Source organism: Hemiscyllium ocellatum, chromosome 11, assembly GCF_020745735.1.
Source record: "Hemiscyllium ocellatum isolate sHemOce1 chromosome 11, sHemOce1.pat.X.cur, whole genome shotgun sequence".
In the NCBI taxonomy this organism is placed as follows: Eukaryota; Metazoa; Chordata; class Chondrichthyes; order Orectolobiformes; family Hemiscylliidae; genus Hemiscyllium; species Hemiscyllium ocellatum.
In genome coordinates, this window is record NC_083411.1 from 25766820 (window position 1) to 25782985 (window position 16166).

The 16166-nt window shown below is 40.4% G+C and overlaps 1 protein-coding gene across 1 annotated transcript in view; it reads left to right on the plus strand.

Moving 5' to 3' along the window:
- Positions 1-16166, plus strand: part of LOC132820396 (transmembrane protein 164-like) — a 131047-nt gene that overhangs the window by 49985 nt on the left and 64896 nt on the right. Inside the window, exon 3 of the mRNA XM_060832483.1 lies at positions 15045-15111. Within this exon, the coding sequence (XP_060688466.1) occupies positions 15045-15111 (67 nt within the window). The remainder of the gene's footprint in view (positions 1-15044; positions 15112-16166) is intronic.

Genomic DNA, 16166 nt, shown 5'->3' on the forward strand with positions numbered 1-16166 from the left:
TTACCTGGAACCCAGCCTGTGCCCATCAAGCATCTTACTCACTGGTATTGTAGACAGCTGGCAACCTTCTCTCCCCAGCTGGTACCCTACTTACCTGACATCTCACACCCTAACTGGCACCCTACCCTTCCAGCACCCTAACATCAGACATGCCTTATATACCTAGCCTTTGATAGCAACTTGAAAGGGCCATTAAAAGAGAAAGGGAAAGACTTGAAAGGGAAACTATCCTTGGCCATTGTTGTTCACCATGGGTGGTTTATCCGTCTTATTGAGTCCTTCTTTTAGACAAGAATAAATGTTTACTGGATGTTATAAAATAGCTGTTTAAATGTCTGCCTCACCTCATCTACTGACCTTCCTCCTAGTCTGTTTTCCCTTCCTGCTTTTGAAAGTTTTTCCTTTATTCTCTCGTATTTCTGTAATTGCCTTTCAAACCAACATCCTCAACTTAAAGAAAGTTGCTCTTCCTCAAAGTGAATTTAAAACTCTATCATTACCACCTTAGACGATCCTTAACAACAATATTTTTTATTAATCGTATCCTATTACACATTCCCAGATGTCGCCTGTTCCCAAGTAGCTCGTATAATGTGTTGCTCTAATAAACAATTCTGGATGCACTCTAAATACTAGTCTTCCACATTAGAGTCACAAAAGACCCAGCAGGTGTTGGAATCCAAGGTAAACAAACAAGAGCCTGGAAGAACACAGCATGCCGGGCAGCGTGGACAAGTCAATATTTCAGGTATTTAGAATAAAGGTTAATAACTGCAACGTTGACTTCTCCAACTCCTGATGCTGTCTGGCTTGCTGTGTTCTTCCAGATTCCACGTTACTCTTGCTGATCTGATTTGTTTGGTCAACAGACAGATTTAATTCCCCCAGGACAATTGTAGTGCCCTTTTTACATGCTTCCATCATAACCCCATTCAGATTTGTCTTACAGTGAGGAAACTGTTTGAGGGCCTACATGTGACTCCCTTTCCCTTACCACTCTTTATCTTAATTTATTCATACGATGTGGATGTCGCTAACTATACCAGCATTTAGTACCTATTCTTAATTGCCCAGTGGGCAGTTAAGAGTCAACCACCTTGCTTTGGGTCTGAAGTCACATGTAGGCCAGACCAGGTAAGGATGGCAGATTTCCTTCCCTGAATGACATTGCCATTACATGGTTTGATCCCTTCTTTCCACCAAACTGATTGTTAAATTGCAATCTATTGCACCTATGTTATTACTCACCACTGCACTGATTTGAAACCTTTATTAACAATGCTACCCAGAATGTCAAATACTCTTTCAATATTGAGTGCCCAATCCTGGTCATCTTTCAGCTATATCTCTCTAATAGCTGTTAAGTATCATTCATTTATTTCTATTTGTACCTTCAACTCCTGTATCTTGTCACAAATGTTGCATACATTTGAAAAAAAGAGTCTTAAGCTTTGACTATTAATCACAGTTACTTATTCTGGATTTAATTTCTGCTGCATCTTCTTGCTGATATTTCCAGTCCCTTAGCTCATGTTTTTATTATTGTTCATGTCGTCTTTAGCTTAAACCTCTGTTCTCTCATGCTTTTTGTTTTTATTTTAAACCACCCTTAAATTGAAACTTCCCTGGAAGGTAGAATTGAAGCCTTCGATCAGCTGTGGTAGGCTTAAACGGTGGAAACAGGCCTGATGGGCAATTATGGTTTACATCTGCACTTATTTGTGTGTTCTTTAATATGGAGAATGTGGAGAGCTTAATTGGATTTGTGATTCCAATTAGCCATATAGGCTGAGGGTGCTGAGTGGACTATTCTTGTGTGTGCGTGTGCTCCAGATGGGGAGCAAAAGCTATAATACTGAAACATAGTCTTGTGTGCTGATATGAATTGGGTAGTTACTGATACTCACTTGCTGAAGATTAGAGTGTCAAATTTTGAAACTATACTGTTGCATACTTTGTTTTATGAGCACAGAGTTGGCGCTTGAAGCTGAAACACTACTTAAATGAAATAAAACCAACTCATCATTGCTGACAATAACGTCTGATCAACACAACAACCACTAATGGCCTTGATGCTTGTATAAATCAGACAATTGGTTCCGTTTTTATAATGCTGTATGTGAGGACCAATCAACTGAATTTCTTGCGTGACCAGCACTGTACAAAATGCTGAATAAATAGGAAAAAATTCCATGGGAGCAATGTATGATTGACTTTGGGATTTCTGCAGGAGATGAAAGCTTTGTCCTGTATAGACCTTTAACTTCCTGCATGTTTATTCATTTAAGAGCAGAATCTACGTGTGTTATCCATCTTACACTGTAAATAACATTGGATTTGTTCCCTTCCTAATTTGATATGAGAGGCATTGGTGCCTATTATTGCTCAATTAGTGAGCCTTGGATTAGAGGGAGAATGATCGGCTGTCCAGCCAACTACAGGCAAGTCTCAATTTCTCCCTCCTCACTTGCTTCAAGATCTCCCAGTGACAGTATGTTGCCAAACATATTCACTCATTCATTGCATTGAACATGAAGAAATAGAAGCTTTCATAGGCACTTAGATAATCCTAATTCTCAATAAGTCTCAAGGCTCATAATGTACGGCAAATTATTTTTAATGCTGCAAAGGGATCAGGCAAGTGAATCACAAGCAACTAGCTCTCTTGAGTCCATTTTTGATGATGTCAGTTGAGGAACGTTGGCTGCTGGGAGTTCTCTGCACCAGCATGGCCTCCAAACTGCATAGTCATGTCACAACTGCAAAGTTTCTGTGTGGGCTGTGCAAATGTTGTTTCACTTTGAAGGGACTGAGCATTCTCAGTCCTGCATTTAAAAAAAAACCAAGGGTTGTAAACATTTTAAAAAAACTGCTATATGCTACAAAAACAATTAGAGGATGTGTTGTTCTCCCTTTTTTTTTCCTGTCATACCATGGATTGTAACTGTGGATCACCTGCAGACATGTTGAGCTTTCAATTATAATATTTTTTAAAAAAGGATCTACAGCCAAAAAATGACGAAAGGTATAAATTCTGAGCAAGTTATCTCAGACTGCGAACATGATGGGAGGAAAGATAACTCTCTGTGTAAGAGGCATGGTTTAATTGATCGAGAATGCACAAGAACAGGGGTTAATGTGTCAGTGTCAACTCTGTTTTGTGTGCTAGTGGGTGAATATGTGCTGTGAGAGTGACCACATCTCACTCTTGCTCTTTTTTTTCATTTTCTTTCCTTTGTCCTTTTTTTTCTTTTTTTTTCATTTTCTTTTCTTTTTTCTCTTTTTTTTTCCTCTCATCCCAGAATGGGAACTGTCCCAGCAGACTGGGATGCCTGGCTGACGGTAAGAACTTCTGGTCATGTCTGCCTTAATCCCTATCTCTGGCGGGCTTCCAAAGTTCTGCCCCAGGTCATTGCTGTTGTCTACTATACCACAGTGGGAGCTGCACTTCCAGTTCGAACTGGGATTGTAGTTGAAATTTCAATAAAGATAGAAAATGCTAAGTACTTTTGTTTTATCCATTCTTGGGATGCTGATGTCTTTGACTGGGCCTTATTGATTATTACATATTGTCCAGAGAGCAGTTAAGAATCTAACACGTTGCTCTGGAGTCACAAGGAGGCCAGACTGAATAAGGACAATAGAGAATCAGATGGAATTTTTTATGACAGTCGGCATGGTCACCATATTTTTTTTGTGAATTCACACTACTCAGCCTGCCATAGAGGAATTTGAACTCATGTCACCAATGCATTAGACTCTGCCTGTGGGTTACTAGTCCTGTGAAAATACCACTGCCTCCCATTGGGCAACACCGGCAATATCACAGAAAAAGCATAACCTTCAGATACTGCCTTATCTTTTATTGTTCTTGGAGGAATCTTGATTTGCCTTCCTAACACCAATGCAGAAACATAAGATCAAGAAGCAGAAGAGAAAAATAACAATAGAAAGAATGGCTGATGTTTAAATATCACCTTTCACAACTTCAGGAAGTCCTGAAATGCTTTCGGACTATTTTAAGTGCTCCTTAAAATGTAGTCATTGCTGTATTGTAGGGAAACACAGCACGTTAATGTGCCCACTGAGTCTCTGCAGCACTTGCACAACACAACGTTTTGGTTGTTATTTCAACTTTTAAATTCAGGTTTGGGAATACCATTTCTTAGACAGAGATGGTTTGTTCTAGCTCCAGTCGCCTTTTGTTACTGTCCTTCAGGGCTGTGCATTTTTCATTTGTTTTTAACCAGGTCTATGAAGCTCTAGAGAGCAACAGAGAGAGGCTTTACAGTCAGTTCAATACTGTGGGTTACCTGCCTTCTCAGAGAGGTAATAACTTTGTAAAAAGGCTGTGATAACTCTCCCTGAAGCTACTCGCTTGAATCTAACTTCCTATTAAAAAAACATTTGAGGGAATGTGTTTGTTTTTTTCAATTTTAAAGTCCAGTTTTTAAATAAGTAAAGCCCCATTTGGTACTAGCCTTGAGTTATCCTGTGCTTATCAGAAGTACAGATGTTTTGTATTTAAATATTCTGAGTCTAGACTGTTACGTCAATGCTCAAGAGTCTGAAACTTCTCTGAAAATTAGTGTGACTGAAAGAAAATTGTGGGGAAAGAACAGGAGAGTGGAAAGCAGCCCATCTTATCTTTTGAAAAGCTAAGTGATCTCCCATGTAAATATTTTTACTTAACGTAGTCAGATATGACCCATGTCTGTGGCAGGTAGGATTTAAATGTGGACCTTCCTACCTAGAGGTAGGGACACTGCCCACTGTACTACAAGAGCCCTGAACCTTCAGCATTGTATGGTTCTATGAAAGAGTGAAATTTATCCTGGACAGTAACATATAACAGATGATAGACAAATTCATACTTTGCTTCAATTGATTGAGTTTGAGAGAATGGATATTTGTCAGGGAGAACATAAATTAGGCTGCTGAATGTCTCTTGTCTGGTCAGCGCTAATTTCCAAGATCAATTTCATGCCCATTGCGCATCTGTGTCGCCAGTTCTTTTTTTTCTTTAATTGTACTGTCTGCTCTCTGCTACCGTAAAAGGTGATTTACGAGTGTAACTGGCCTGGAATTACATGCCTTCCTAAATTGCTGGACTTCTACCAGACCATTTCTGGAACTGGTTTTTATTTTTTCTAAAATTAAAAAAAATTTTTTTTTAACCCCCACACTACTGCCTAACTGTGGTAGTGCTTATTTTTTCCCCAGCATCCATGTTGTGTGTGTGCAGGTGTGAGACACAGTGAAAGACATAAGGTGCACAAATCTTTACTCCGTTTCCACCACCAGCAAGATAGGAAACACCCGGGTGGCCAGTGACAAGCAGTGCCCTTCACATCAAAGGGCAATGCTGTGTGATCAAACAGTGAAGGGGAGGGCAGGGATTAAATCAAAATATAGTTGGAGGGGGAAATAATGCACTCCACTCCCAGCGGCACTCACCTCTCCCTGAACAACTCCAGGGTGTCGGTGGAGACCGCGTGCTCCTTCTCCAGAGACACCCGGGCTCTAACGTAACTGTGGAGAGGGGCAGGCAGTTGGCCCTAACGACGGAACTGGTTTTTAAGCTGATTGAAAATGACTTTAGTTACTGGCTATGAATATTTATTGAACAAAATGGACCCTGAGCCTTTATGTTGCAAAACTATAAAAGAGGCAGTTTTCCAAGCCATAATCCTGCAGCTTCTGCTCCTGCAGGGTGAACAGTTTCATTTTCTTAGCTCACATTCACTGTTTCTATGCAGAAATGATGTTCACTTATGACAAATAAGAAAAATGACTGGGAAGAAGGAGCATTGTGTTTTGGGAAGAAACCATTCATTTGAATTGAGGGACTGTATGCTAGGATCTCCCAGCTGTATGGTTTCTCATTAAACTTGACCAATGCAGTTTGAATCTCCCTCAAACTCAGACTGGATAAGCATTTGACGTTTGCTTGAAAAAATTCCATGGAGGAGTGAGAACCCAATTTCCAGCTAATCCTAATTCTGAAGTGTATGCCCTGAAAAGGTAGTAGAAGCAGATTCAGTAACAGGTAAATATTTGAATTTGAGGAGTCATGGAAAAAGGAGTCTAATTGGATAGCTCTGTTAAAGATCTGGCAAAAGCGTGATGAATTCAATGGCCATCTTCTGTATCATTTCATGATTTCAATCCATTTCATAATTGCCTAAAAAAAAGGTGCTAGAAAAGCTCAGCTTTCTGCCTCAGACACTCCAGGGAAAACCGCTCCAGCCTATTCGGTCTCTCCCTATAGCTCAAACCCTCCAACCCTGGTAATATCCTTGTAAATCTTTTCTGAAACTTTTTAAGGTTTCACAACATCATTCCTATAGGGGGAAGACCAGAACCGAATGCAGTATTGGAAAGGTGGCCTAACCAATGTCCTATTGAATTGCAACATGACCTCCCAACTCCTGCAGTCAATGCACTGACCAATAAAGGCAAGCATACTGACTGCTGCCTTCACTATCCTGTCTACCTGAATTCCACTTTCAAGGAACTATGAACCTACACTCCAAAGTCTCTTTATTCTGGAACACTTCCCAGGACCGTACCATTACATGTATTAGTCCTTCTCTGATTTGTGGAGAGAAAGTTCTTGGAGTCATGGGTTTGAATCCAACCACAGCAGATTGTTGATATTTGATTAGATTAGATTTACAGTGTGGAAACAGGCCCTTCGGCCCAACAAGTCCACACCGACCCGCCAAAGCGCAACCCACCCATACCCCTACATTTACCCCTTACCTAACACTACGGGCAATTTATCATGGCCAATTCACCTGACCCGCACATCTTTGGACTGTGGGAGGAAACCGGAGCACCCGGAGGAAACCCACGCAAACACGGGGAGAATGTGCAAACTCCACACAGTCAGTCGCCTGAGTCGGGAATTGAACCCGGGTCTCAGGTGCTGTGAGGCAGCACTGTGCCACCGTGCCACCCACGGTTTTCCCTGGAGCGTCTGAGGCAGAAAGCTGAGCTTTTCCAGCACTTTTTTTTAGGCAATTATGATTTGGGTAAAATCTGGAGTTAAAAGTTCATCCAGTGATTTACCATGTCGATTTTGGCAGGAAAGAGCCATTTGGTTTACTGATGCCGTTCAGGGGAAGAGTTTTGCCATCCTCACCTGGTCTGACTCCAGACCCACAACAATAAGATTGACTTTTAACTGCCTTCTGAGATGGCTCAGCAAATTATACTCTGTTGCATCAAATCACGACAAAGTCAAAAGAAATGAAACTAGCTGGCATCAACACAGACAATGGAGACTAAAACAGCAAACCCACCCTTGCCCACTCTGTAAAGTTCTCTTTGCTAACAAGAAGAATCGTACCAAAGCTTGAATTGCTGTCCAACAGCCAGATATTGTCTACAAGGTAGGGGTATAACTGTGTCATATACACCAGCATCACCATCACTGTTCCACTCGCAAGAGAGACTCACTAGAATTGATGTCAGAGTGGTATACAGTCAATAGGGAGTTGCCTTGGGGATCCTTAACATTAACTCTAAATTCATGATGTCTCCTGGTGTCAGGATGCTACCAACTCCCTTCCCACTCCAACCTAGCCACACTTGAATGACAACTCTGTGCTGTTTCATATTAACTGCCTCCTTGGAGGAAGCACTGAGGGTGGTGAGGGCTCAAAATGAACTGCGGGGGGTGGGGGGAGGGGGTTGGTGGGGTGGAATTGCTGTCCACTCCACTAGTTGCTTGGTAGCAACACTACTGACTGAGCTGCTGGAATGGTATACTACAAGCAGTGAGGGAACGAATAAGAAAGAAAAGTTTGATCATGTTCTTGCCAGTCTACCTGTCAAGGATGTATCTGTCATAACAATATCAGTAGAAGTAGATACCATCCAGTCCTTGTGAAACAAAAGTCTCACCTTTAAATTGAGGTTATCCTTCATTACTGTGTGGCATACTCACTGAGTTAGCTTGGAACAGATCTAGCAACTCCAACTGGGCATCCATGAGACACTGGACCATTAGCAGCAGCAGAATTGTATTCTGCCACAACCTGCAAACCTTATGACTTGGTAAACCATTAATGTAGGAGATCAGTCCTGGCTCAATGAAGAGTATAGGAGGGCATGCCATGTCGGGAAGCATCAATCCTGCAAAGCTAGTCAGCCTGCATTGCAAACAGTGGAAGCTGCATGTAATAGTATGGCTAAGTGGTCCAACAACCAATGGATCAGATCTTAGCCAGGCAGGCCAGCCATGTCCACCACGATTCACAACTGGATAATTTAAAGAACTCATTGGAGGCGGAGGTTCCGCAAATGCTGAATGATGGCAGTTCCATTTCATGGCTGCAAAAGACGAAAGTCTTTGCATCCAACTTCAGCTAATATTAAGTGGATGATCCATCTTGGTATCTTCCTGAGGTCCCCAGTATTAGAGATGCCAGTGTTCAGCCAATTTGATTTGCTCTGTGTTATCAAGAAGCAGCTGATGTCGGCAGATACTACAAAGGCTATGGATGTTGCAAGATTTTCCTGACTGCTTGTAGCAGATCATTCCAGCAGCTATGTTCTTTAGGATTCTGAAAGCAGCACTACTGACTGAGGTGCTAAGATTCGAGGTGAAGATATTCACTGATGTTCAGCATTATTTGTAAATGCTCAGATATTGGAGAGATCGATGTTCATACGTTGTTAGACCTGGACAACATGCAAATCTTGGCTGATAAGTAACAACTAACATATCTCACACACACACACACATGACCAGTCTATGATCCCCGGCATAGTGGCTCAGTGGTTAGCACTGCTGCCTCACAACAACAAGAAACCTAGGTTGGATTCCAGCCTCGGGCGACTATCAGTGTGGAGTTTGCACATTCTCCCTGTGTCTGTGTGGGTTTCCTCTGGGTGCTGTGGTTTCCTACCACAGTCCAAAGATGTGCAGGTCGGGTAAATTCGCCTTGCTAAATTGTCCATCGTGTTAGGTGCATTAGTCAGAGGGAAATGGGTTTGGGTGGGTTACTCTTTGGCGGGTCGGTATGGACCTGTTGGGCCAAAGGACCTGTTTCCACATTGTAGTGAATCTAATCTCTAATAGCTAATGATCTCTCCTTAACGTTCAATAGCATTACTATCCCTCAGTTCCCCACTACTATAAATATCCTAGGGGTTACTAGTGACCAGAAAATGAACTGGACCAGCCACATAAATACTGTGGTTACAAAAGTAAGTCTGAGGTTTGGAATTCTGTGGTGAATACTCTCCTCCTAACTTCCCAAAACACCATCTATAAGGCACAAGTCAGGAGTGTATTGCAATACTTTCCTTTGCGGAGATGGGTGCAGCTTCAACAACACTGAAGAAACTTGATACCATCCAGGACAAAGCATCCTGCTTCATTTTGCATTCCATCCTCCACTCTCAGTATTCACTCCCTTCAACATCAAAGCACAGTGGCAGACTACACGATAAGTTGCAGTAACGCAGCAAACCTCCTCTCACAGAATGTCCAAACGTGTGACTTCTACAAGTTCAGAAATGCAATAAACACCACCACCTGCGTGTTCCCCATCAAGTCATCAGGACCTTCCTGGCTTGGAACTACCGCCTTGAAAGGTCAAAGTCCTTTCATAACAGCAGTCCCCCACATCCTATTAACTAGCACGGTTCAAGAAAACTCATCACCATCAACTTCAATGATAATTAGGGGTGAAAAATACTGGCGTAGCAAGCAATACCTACATCCCAGGAATCAATTTTTGAAAAAATTGAATAGGCTATACTTCTACATCTTTTTGAAAACTATAACTGACAAAATTGTTAATAAATTTGCACACTTATTTAGACCATGTTTTATTGTGGCTAAATAAAAACCAAATATCAGAAACTCGGTTCTGAGGGTCACTGGACCCAAAATGATAACTGATTGCTTTTCACAGATGCTGCCAGGCCTGCTGAGTTTTTCCAGCAATTTGTGTTCATCATGGCTGTTGGTGGAAAATGGAAGTTGCTATTGAAATAACTCCAGAGAGGCTGGTATCCCGTCACCAAGTCACGCTTTATTTATACCATGAAGTCCTTGACTCTTTCATTGTGCTTGATATGTTGCATGATGTACTGTTAATTTGCATTGTTGATTCTGGGCTGTCCTAGGACCTGCCTGCTCTGTGTTTGGCTGCGTGTTTGTGTCTTATTTCTGTTCAGCATGCCCAAATGAATCTTAAGGTTAGAAAGGGCCACTGAGTCATTGAGATATACAGTGGAGAAGCAGTTGCTTTGGCCCAACTCATTATGCCGACCAGATATCCTAAATAAATCTAGTCTCATTTGCCAGCATTTGACTCCTATCCCTCTAAAACCTTCCTTTTCATATACCCATCCAGATGCCTTTTAAATGTTGTAATTTTACAGCCTCCAACACTACTTCTGGCAGCTCATTTCATACACGCACTACCTTCTTCATGAAAAGGTTGCCCCTTAGGTCCCTTGTAAACCTTTCCCCTCACCTTAAACCTACACGCTCTAGTTTTGGACTCGCCTATCATGGAGAAAATACATTGCCTGTTTACCCTATCCATGCCCCTCATCACTCCCCAGCTTTAGACACTCCAGGGAAAACAACCCCAGCCTATTCAGCCTCTCCCGATAGCTCAAACCCTCCAACCCTGGTAACATCCTTGTAGATTTTTTTCTGAACCCTTTCAGGTTTTACAACATCCTCCCTACAGGAGAGAGACCAGAACTGTATGCATATTCGAAAAGTGGCCTACTCAATGTCCTGTTGAATTGCAACATGACCTCCCAACTCCTGTACTCAATGTACTGACCAATAAAGACAAGCCTACCGACTGCAGCCTTCACTATCTTGTCTACATGGCACTCTACTTTCAAGGAACAATGAATCTACACTCCAAGGTCTCTTTGTTCAGCAACACTCCCCAGGACCTTACCATTAAGTGTATAAGTCCTGTCCTGATTTGCTTTTCCAAAATGCAGCATTGCACATTTATCTAAATTAGACCTCCATCTGCCACTCTTTGGCATATTGGCCCATCTGATCAAGATCCTGTTGTATTCTGAGGTAACCTTCTTCGCTGTCCACTAACACCTCCAATTTTGGCGTCAACTGCTTATCAGTAACATCCTTCTGTCTTCCCTCTCACTGACTCTGATGAACAGTAAGAGCCATAGATGACCTGGATAATTGACCACTGTTACCTAAGAAGACTTATGTTACCATTGCCTTTAAAAAAAAATCCATAGTCAGATCGCAGACTACCTTGGACTATTATTAGCTGAAGTATGTGAAGTTATGTGAAATTGTTATTTGGAAGCTGTTTATTTTCTTATGGATCAGACTTGTGTGAAAACAGGATTAATTTTAATGTCGATTCTCATTAAGTCAAATGTGACCTTCAATGAGCAACACTTTGCTCATGTATTGACAACAAAGTGACTCTAAATAGTAAACCAGTGTGGAACTATGAAAAGCAATTCCCACAGCCAGTCTTATTATGCCTAGAGTATTTTCATACTCTTTTAGCAAACACATAACAATTATGGTTATTGCTATGGATCAGTGAGTATGCACTCTTATGAAGTTTGTGTTCCTGCAGTGTTTGACTTGGCGTTTCACTTTTAATGCTGGCTATTTAAAGTGTTTTACAATAATTTTGCAGCGACTGCTCTGGTGCTGCTGAGCAGATCCAAGACTCAAGCCGATGTGAAATACTGACACATAATTAATTTCTTAGGGAAAGCAAACAAAGAGCACATGGAAGTTGGTGCAAAGCCCTGTTGGGCTGTAATTTACAGCTGCAGGCTATGTAACCATCTCCATCTTGATCTTACTGTTGCATGTTTACTTTCAATGATAGCAAGTTGTTGAAAGTGCAAGCTGATAACGTTGTCTGTGAATGAAACCAGGCAAGTGGGACCTGAGTGGACAGGGCAAGCATCTGTATGTTTCATTAATCAAATTGAGGGATTTTGAAACTCTGAACTCTAGAAATGAGAAGGAAGTGTAAATTAGGATGAGTGTATTTATTGCTAAGTCAAGTACAGAAGTAGAAAGTTAAGATTGAGAGGCAAAAATAAGGGAGGAAAATATTTCTCAAGAAAAGTTTTTTACTTTTATGTCCAGCAATTATAGTTTGAAGCAATGATCTTGTTACGATCCCAGTTGATGGTGATACTGGACACATTAAACCTGATTTGATGTTTTGATTTTTGATGATGGGTCATCGCTGAAGTATACAGACACAGCTGCAAATGTTCTTCAACAATAAAATTTATTTTATAATAATTTTCTATCCATGACAGAGCAGACCTATGATCCTTTGGGGCTATGGCAACTTTACCTTTTCTATAAGTAAGTAAAAAATGAGGTCTGCAGATGCTGGAGATCACAGCTGCAAATGTGTTGCTGGTCAAAGCACAGCAGGTTAGGCAGCATCTCAGGAATAGAGAGACTGGGCTTAACACAAACTGAAAAACACAGTTTCAACTTGTTTTCAACATTATCCTTTTACAGATACTGTGTTCCAGAGAGATATCACTCCCAACTCCACCCTTTTAATTTTAAAAAATTAATTGACGACTCCAAGTTCCTTTCCTTTAGACTGTGGAAGTTGTGTTTTTTCCTTTCTAAGACTGCTGGCATGATTTCCTTTTCACAACTTGGACAACCTGAATTATCTGGTTCTAACAACTTGAAGACCTCTCTCTAATCTCTCCACAACTTAAACTGACCTCAGCCAGGGTGATTGGTTTCTCTAAGCTGAACTGAAAATATTCTTTCTCCTGCTCAGAGAAGATTGTTCTCCTTTCTGAATTAACCACCTGATTCTTTAGAATAGAAATCAAAAGCTAGACTCATGTCCTGTCGCCTGTCGCAAATTTGACACTGTAAACATTCCATCCATTCATACCACTGGTATCCAGCCAAGCAATGGGGTCACGTGCCTTTCTTGGAAATTTTGTATTTAGGTCACTAATCTAAACGATTTTCTGACCTTTATTTTCAAAATGAAATTACCCTCTCACAATCAACTGAAATCTATCTGAATATTTTAAATTGCAAATCCTAAATTATTACAATATATAATGCAGCTTTTATCTCCTACTCAATGGCAACTAGGGTTGGGTAATAAAGGCTGGCCTGCCAGCAACACCCATATTCCACAAAATGAATAAATTAAAAAACATTCAACTCCTGTAATAATTAATTTTTAGTATCTTGAATTTCAGGATTTATAATTAACGTGCACATTTTTGGAAGGATCCAGCCTGGTTAAAATTAGTATACGTGGCCCAGGAACATGTTCATTGTGTCACTCTGCATTGCTCTATTTTTCAACAATGAGTTCAGTTTGCACCTACTATACTCGTGCAACAATTTCATGCCTTTTCAATAACAGCAGGATGAGGGCCTGAGTTTCCAGAGGTTGGTATCAGAGATTGGGAAATCCCATCTGCCTCAGGAGAAAGTGCCCACAAAGACAAGCCACAACAGCAGTTGGATATAGAGGGGGCCTGCTTAAACTGTCCACCTTAGTGCTGTGGGACCTCATCATAGTTACAGTGAATAATGCAAAGTATTCTAGCCTTTAACACCACAGATTTGCCATGATTTCTGTAAATCGCCTCATGCCTAATGCCTAGCCATGCCCTCTATATCAGACTGTGGATATTTATCTACACCCATGACCCTTTTATGCCCTCTGTTACTAAGCTAGACCCCTCCTTCTGTACCCTTGAGGCCCTTGTACTCTTATGCCAAGCTATGATGTTGTAATGCTCCTTAACCCACACACTGCATAAAACAAATTAACCTGAGTCACAGGTTGTGGAATTAAAAAAAAAGCTTTAGAAACAATCATCCATACATCCATCTCCATTATTTAGAAGTGACCTTCAACAATTTTATTGAAAGTAGTTAATCATCTCGATCCCTTTTAAAATATCAATAGAAAAAAACTGCAAACTCTTGAAACCTCCTAACCTCGGGTGTATAAATACACATTGTGTAGTTCACAACAGAAATAAGAGAGCCAGATATGTCAATAAGTAATGTTTTCTTCAGAGCTTGGGTGTTTCATTAGTCTCCTGGATTCATGGGTTTTCTATGAAGACTGCTTATGCATTCTTGGTGGAGAGTCCAGACATCTGTTGGAACAGTTGATCCCCAGTGAAAATGTTCTTTGATTGGCAGCTCTAGCTCTCCACTTATCTGTTGTCAAAAGAATCTGGTCAACTGTATAGATTTATAGGAGGAACCTAATAAAGGCTGGGGCCAATCCCCAACCAATTGCCGAATTTCAATCTGAGTATTTATTAGGCATTTGACCCTAATTTCCATATTTGAGGCACCAAAATGTCCTTTAAACAGACACCTTGAGTGGTAGCAAGTAAGTTTCATTGCCACTCTCAGGATATATTGGGTCACAATCACTCATGCTTGTCATTTTATTTTATTCACTTGTGGGGTGTTGGTATCACTGGCTGACCAGCACTTGTTGTTGTCCATCCCTAATTGCTCTTGAGAAGTCATGTTTTCACCCAAAGACAGGCACAATCTGGTCTAATTCTTTTATCCCCTTCTGTACATTGGCAGGAATAAATAGCAGAATTTTTTTTTAAAACAGCAGCCAACCCTATTGCAAAATAAAGAAAGATTACTGAGAAGGTCTTGATGATGGCAAGACCTTTTTAAACTGCTTTGACTTTGGTGAGGTTTTGTGCAAATCTGAGTAACTACTGAATTCACAATATTCTTTTTGATCATGAATTCAAACCCTTTTTATAAGCAAAAGAATTCTTACATGAAAGAGGTGGGTTGGAGGCATCAAGCCAAGACTAATGGTGTTTGGATAGCAACTTCAGTCCTGAAGGCGATTAAATATCACTGTAGTAAACTTTGTTCTTTGCAAATTCAGAATGTAGTAGTACCAAACCTATTCACACTGTTCTGATTTATTTGAATAATTACTGTAACCAGGTTTTGTTACTTGATGAAAGAAAATAACTATTCTGTTGAACTGTCTTGGCAGGCTGCAGATGCACATGTTGAATGGAGCGTTATTGGCATTGCTATTTCCTGTAGTTAATACCAGGCTGGTGAGTATTCCATTTTATGTCTGTTGTCTTCACAATGTGCTTAACCTTTTGGTCTTGATCCCCCTCCTTTGTTAAAATTTACAATTTTGTGGATTGTTTTTGTTTTTTGTTTTGTTAGGAACTTACCTTTCTGGAACTATGAATTCACACCAGCGTAGTGTTTATTTTTCTTCCAAACTAAACTTGACATTCATTCTTTGTGAAAGCTGCCAGTATACTTGAACCTAGGCATACCTATTCTTTTTTGTAAACCTGTAATGAAACTCTTTCTTGCTAGTGGTGTTTATCAAATGCCTAGTCCTTGCAAGTGCACTGATGATCACACTATCACTCCTGTTGAAGCTAAGTCCTATATAATTGAGATTTATGCTTAAGCAGTGATGCTTATATTCGATATGGCAATTCATCATGAAGTGTCCCAATCACTTTAAATAGTAATAACTCTTGTAATGGTAATGATAGGCTGTTGACTCACTGAATTATTCTTCAGTAGCAGTGTCCAGTTAAAGCTATTTGATGAATTGCATGTCTAATTCATGTTTTATCAAGATTATTGATTGAAATGGGAATTTTTGATATGATTTCAGGAATTCCCTTCTCTTCTTCCATACATACCATAATTTAGTGTTCATTTAAACAATTCAAACCAGCAACAGGCTTAAAGTTGTTATAGCTTGGAGGTGGGGCATGAGTTTACTTCTAAATTTAGGGATGTGACTGTGATCAAATGAACAAAGCTTACAAAATCTTTATAAATACCAAATCTCTCTATTAAGTGTGTAATGTTTGATAAGTTTTGTTTAAATGGGAATATTGCAGTAAGAATGTACTTTAGTTCTGTTTATGCTTGATAAATAATTTGACTGGTTGTTTGGATATTGTTACCATTCTCTTAACATTAAGCTCAGCAAGTTGCAACCAACACCAAAAACAATCTCTTTGAATTACAAGTATTTTCAAGATTGGCCATTTGCAACTGAATGGAGTCTAAAGCAGTGATTTGCTAAGTGAAGTCCCTGGTTGTATCTGTTTCTTTGTTCAGTGGCAATGATTTC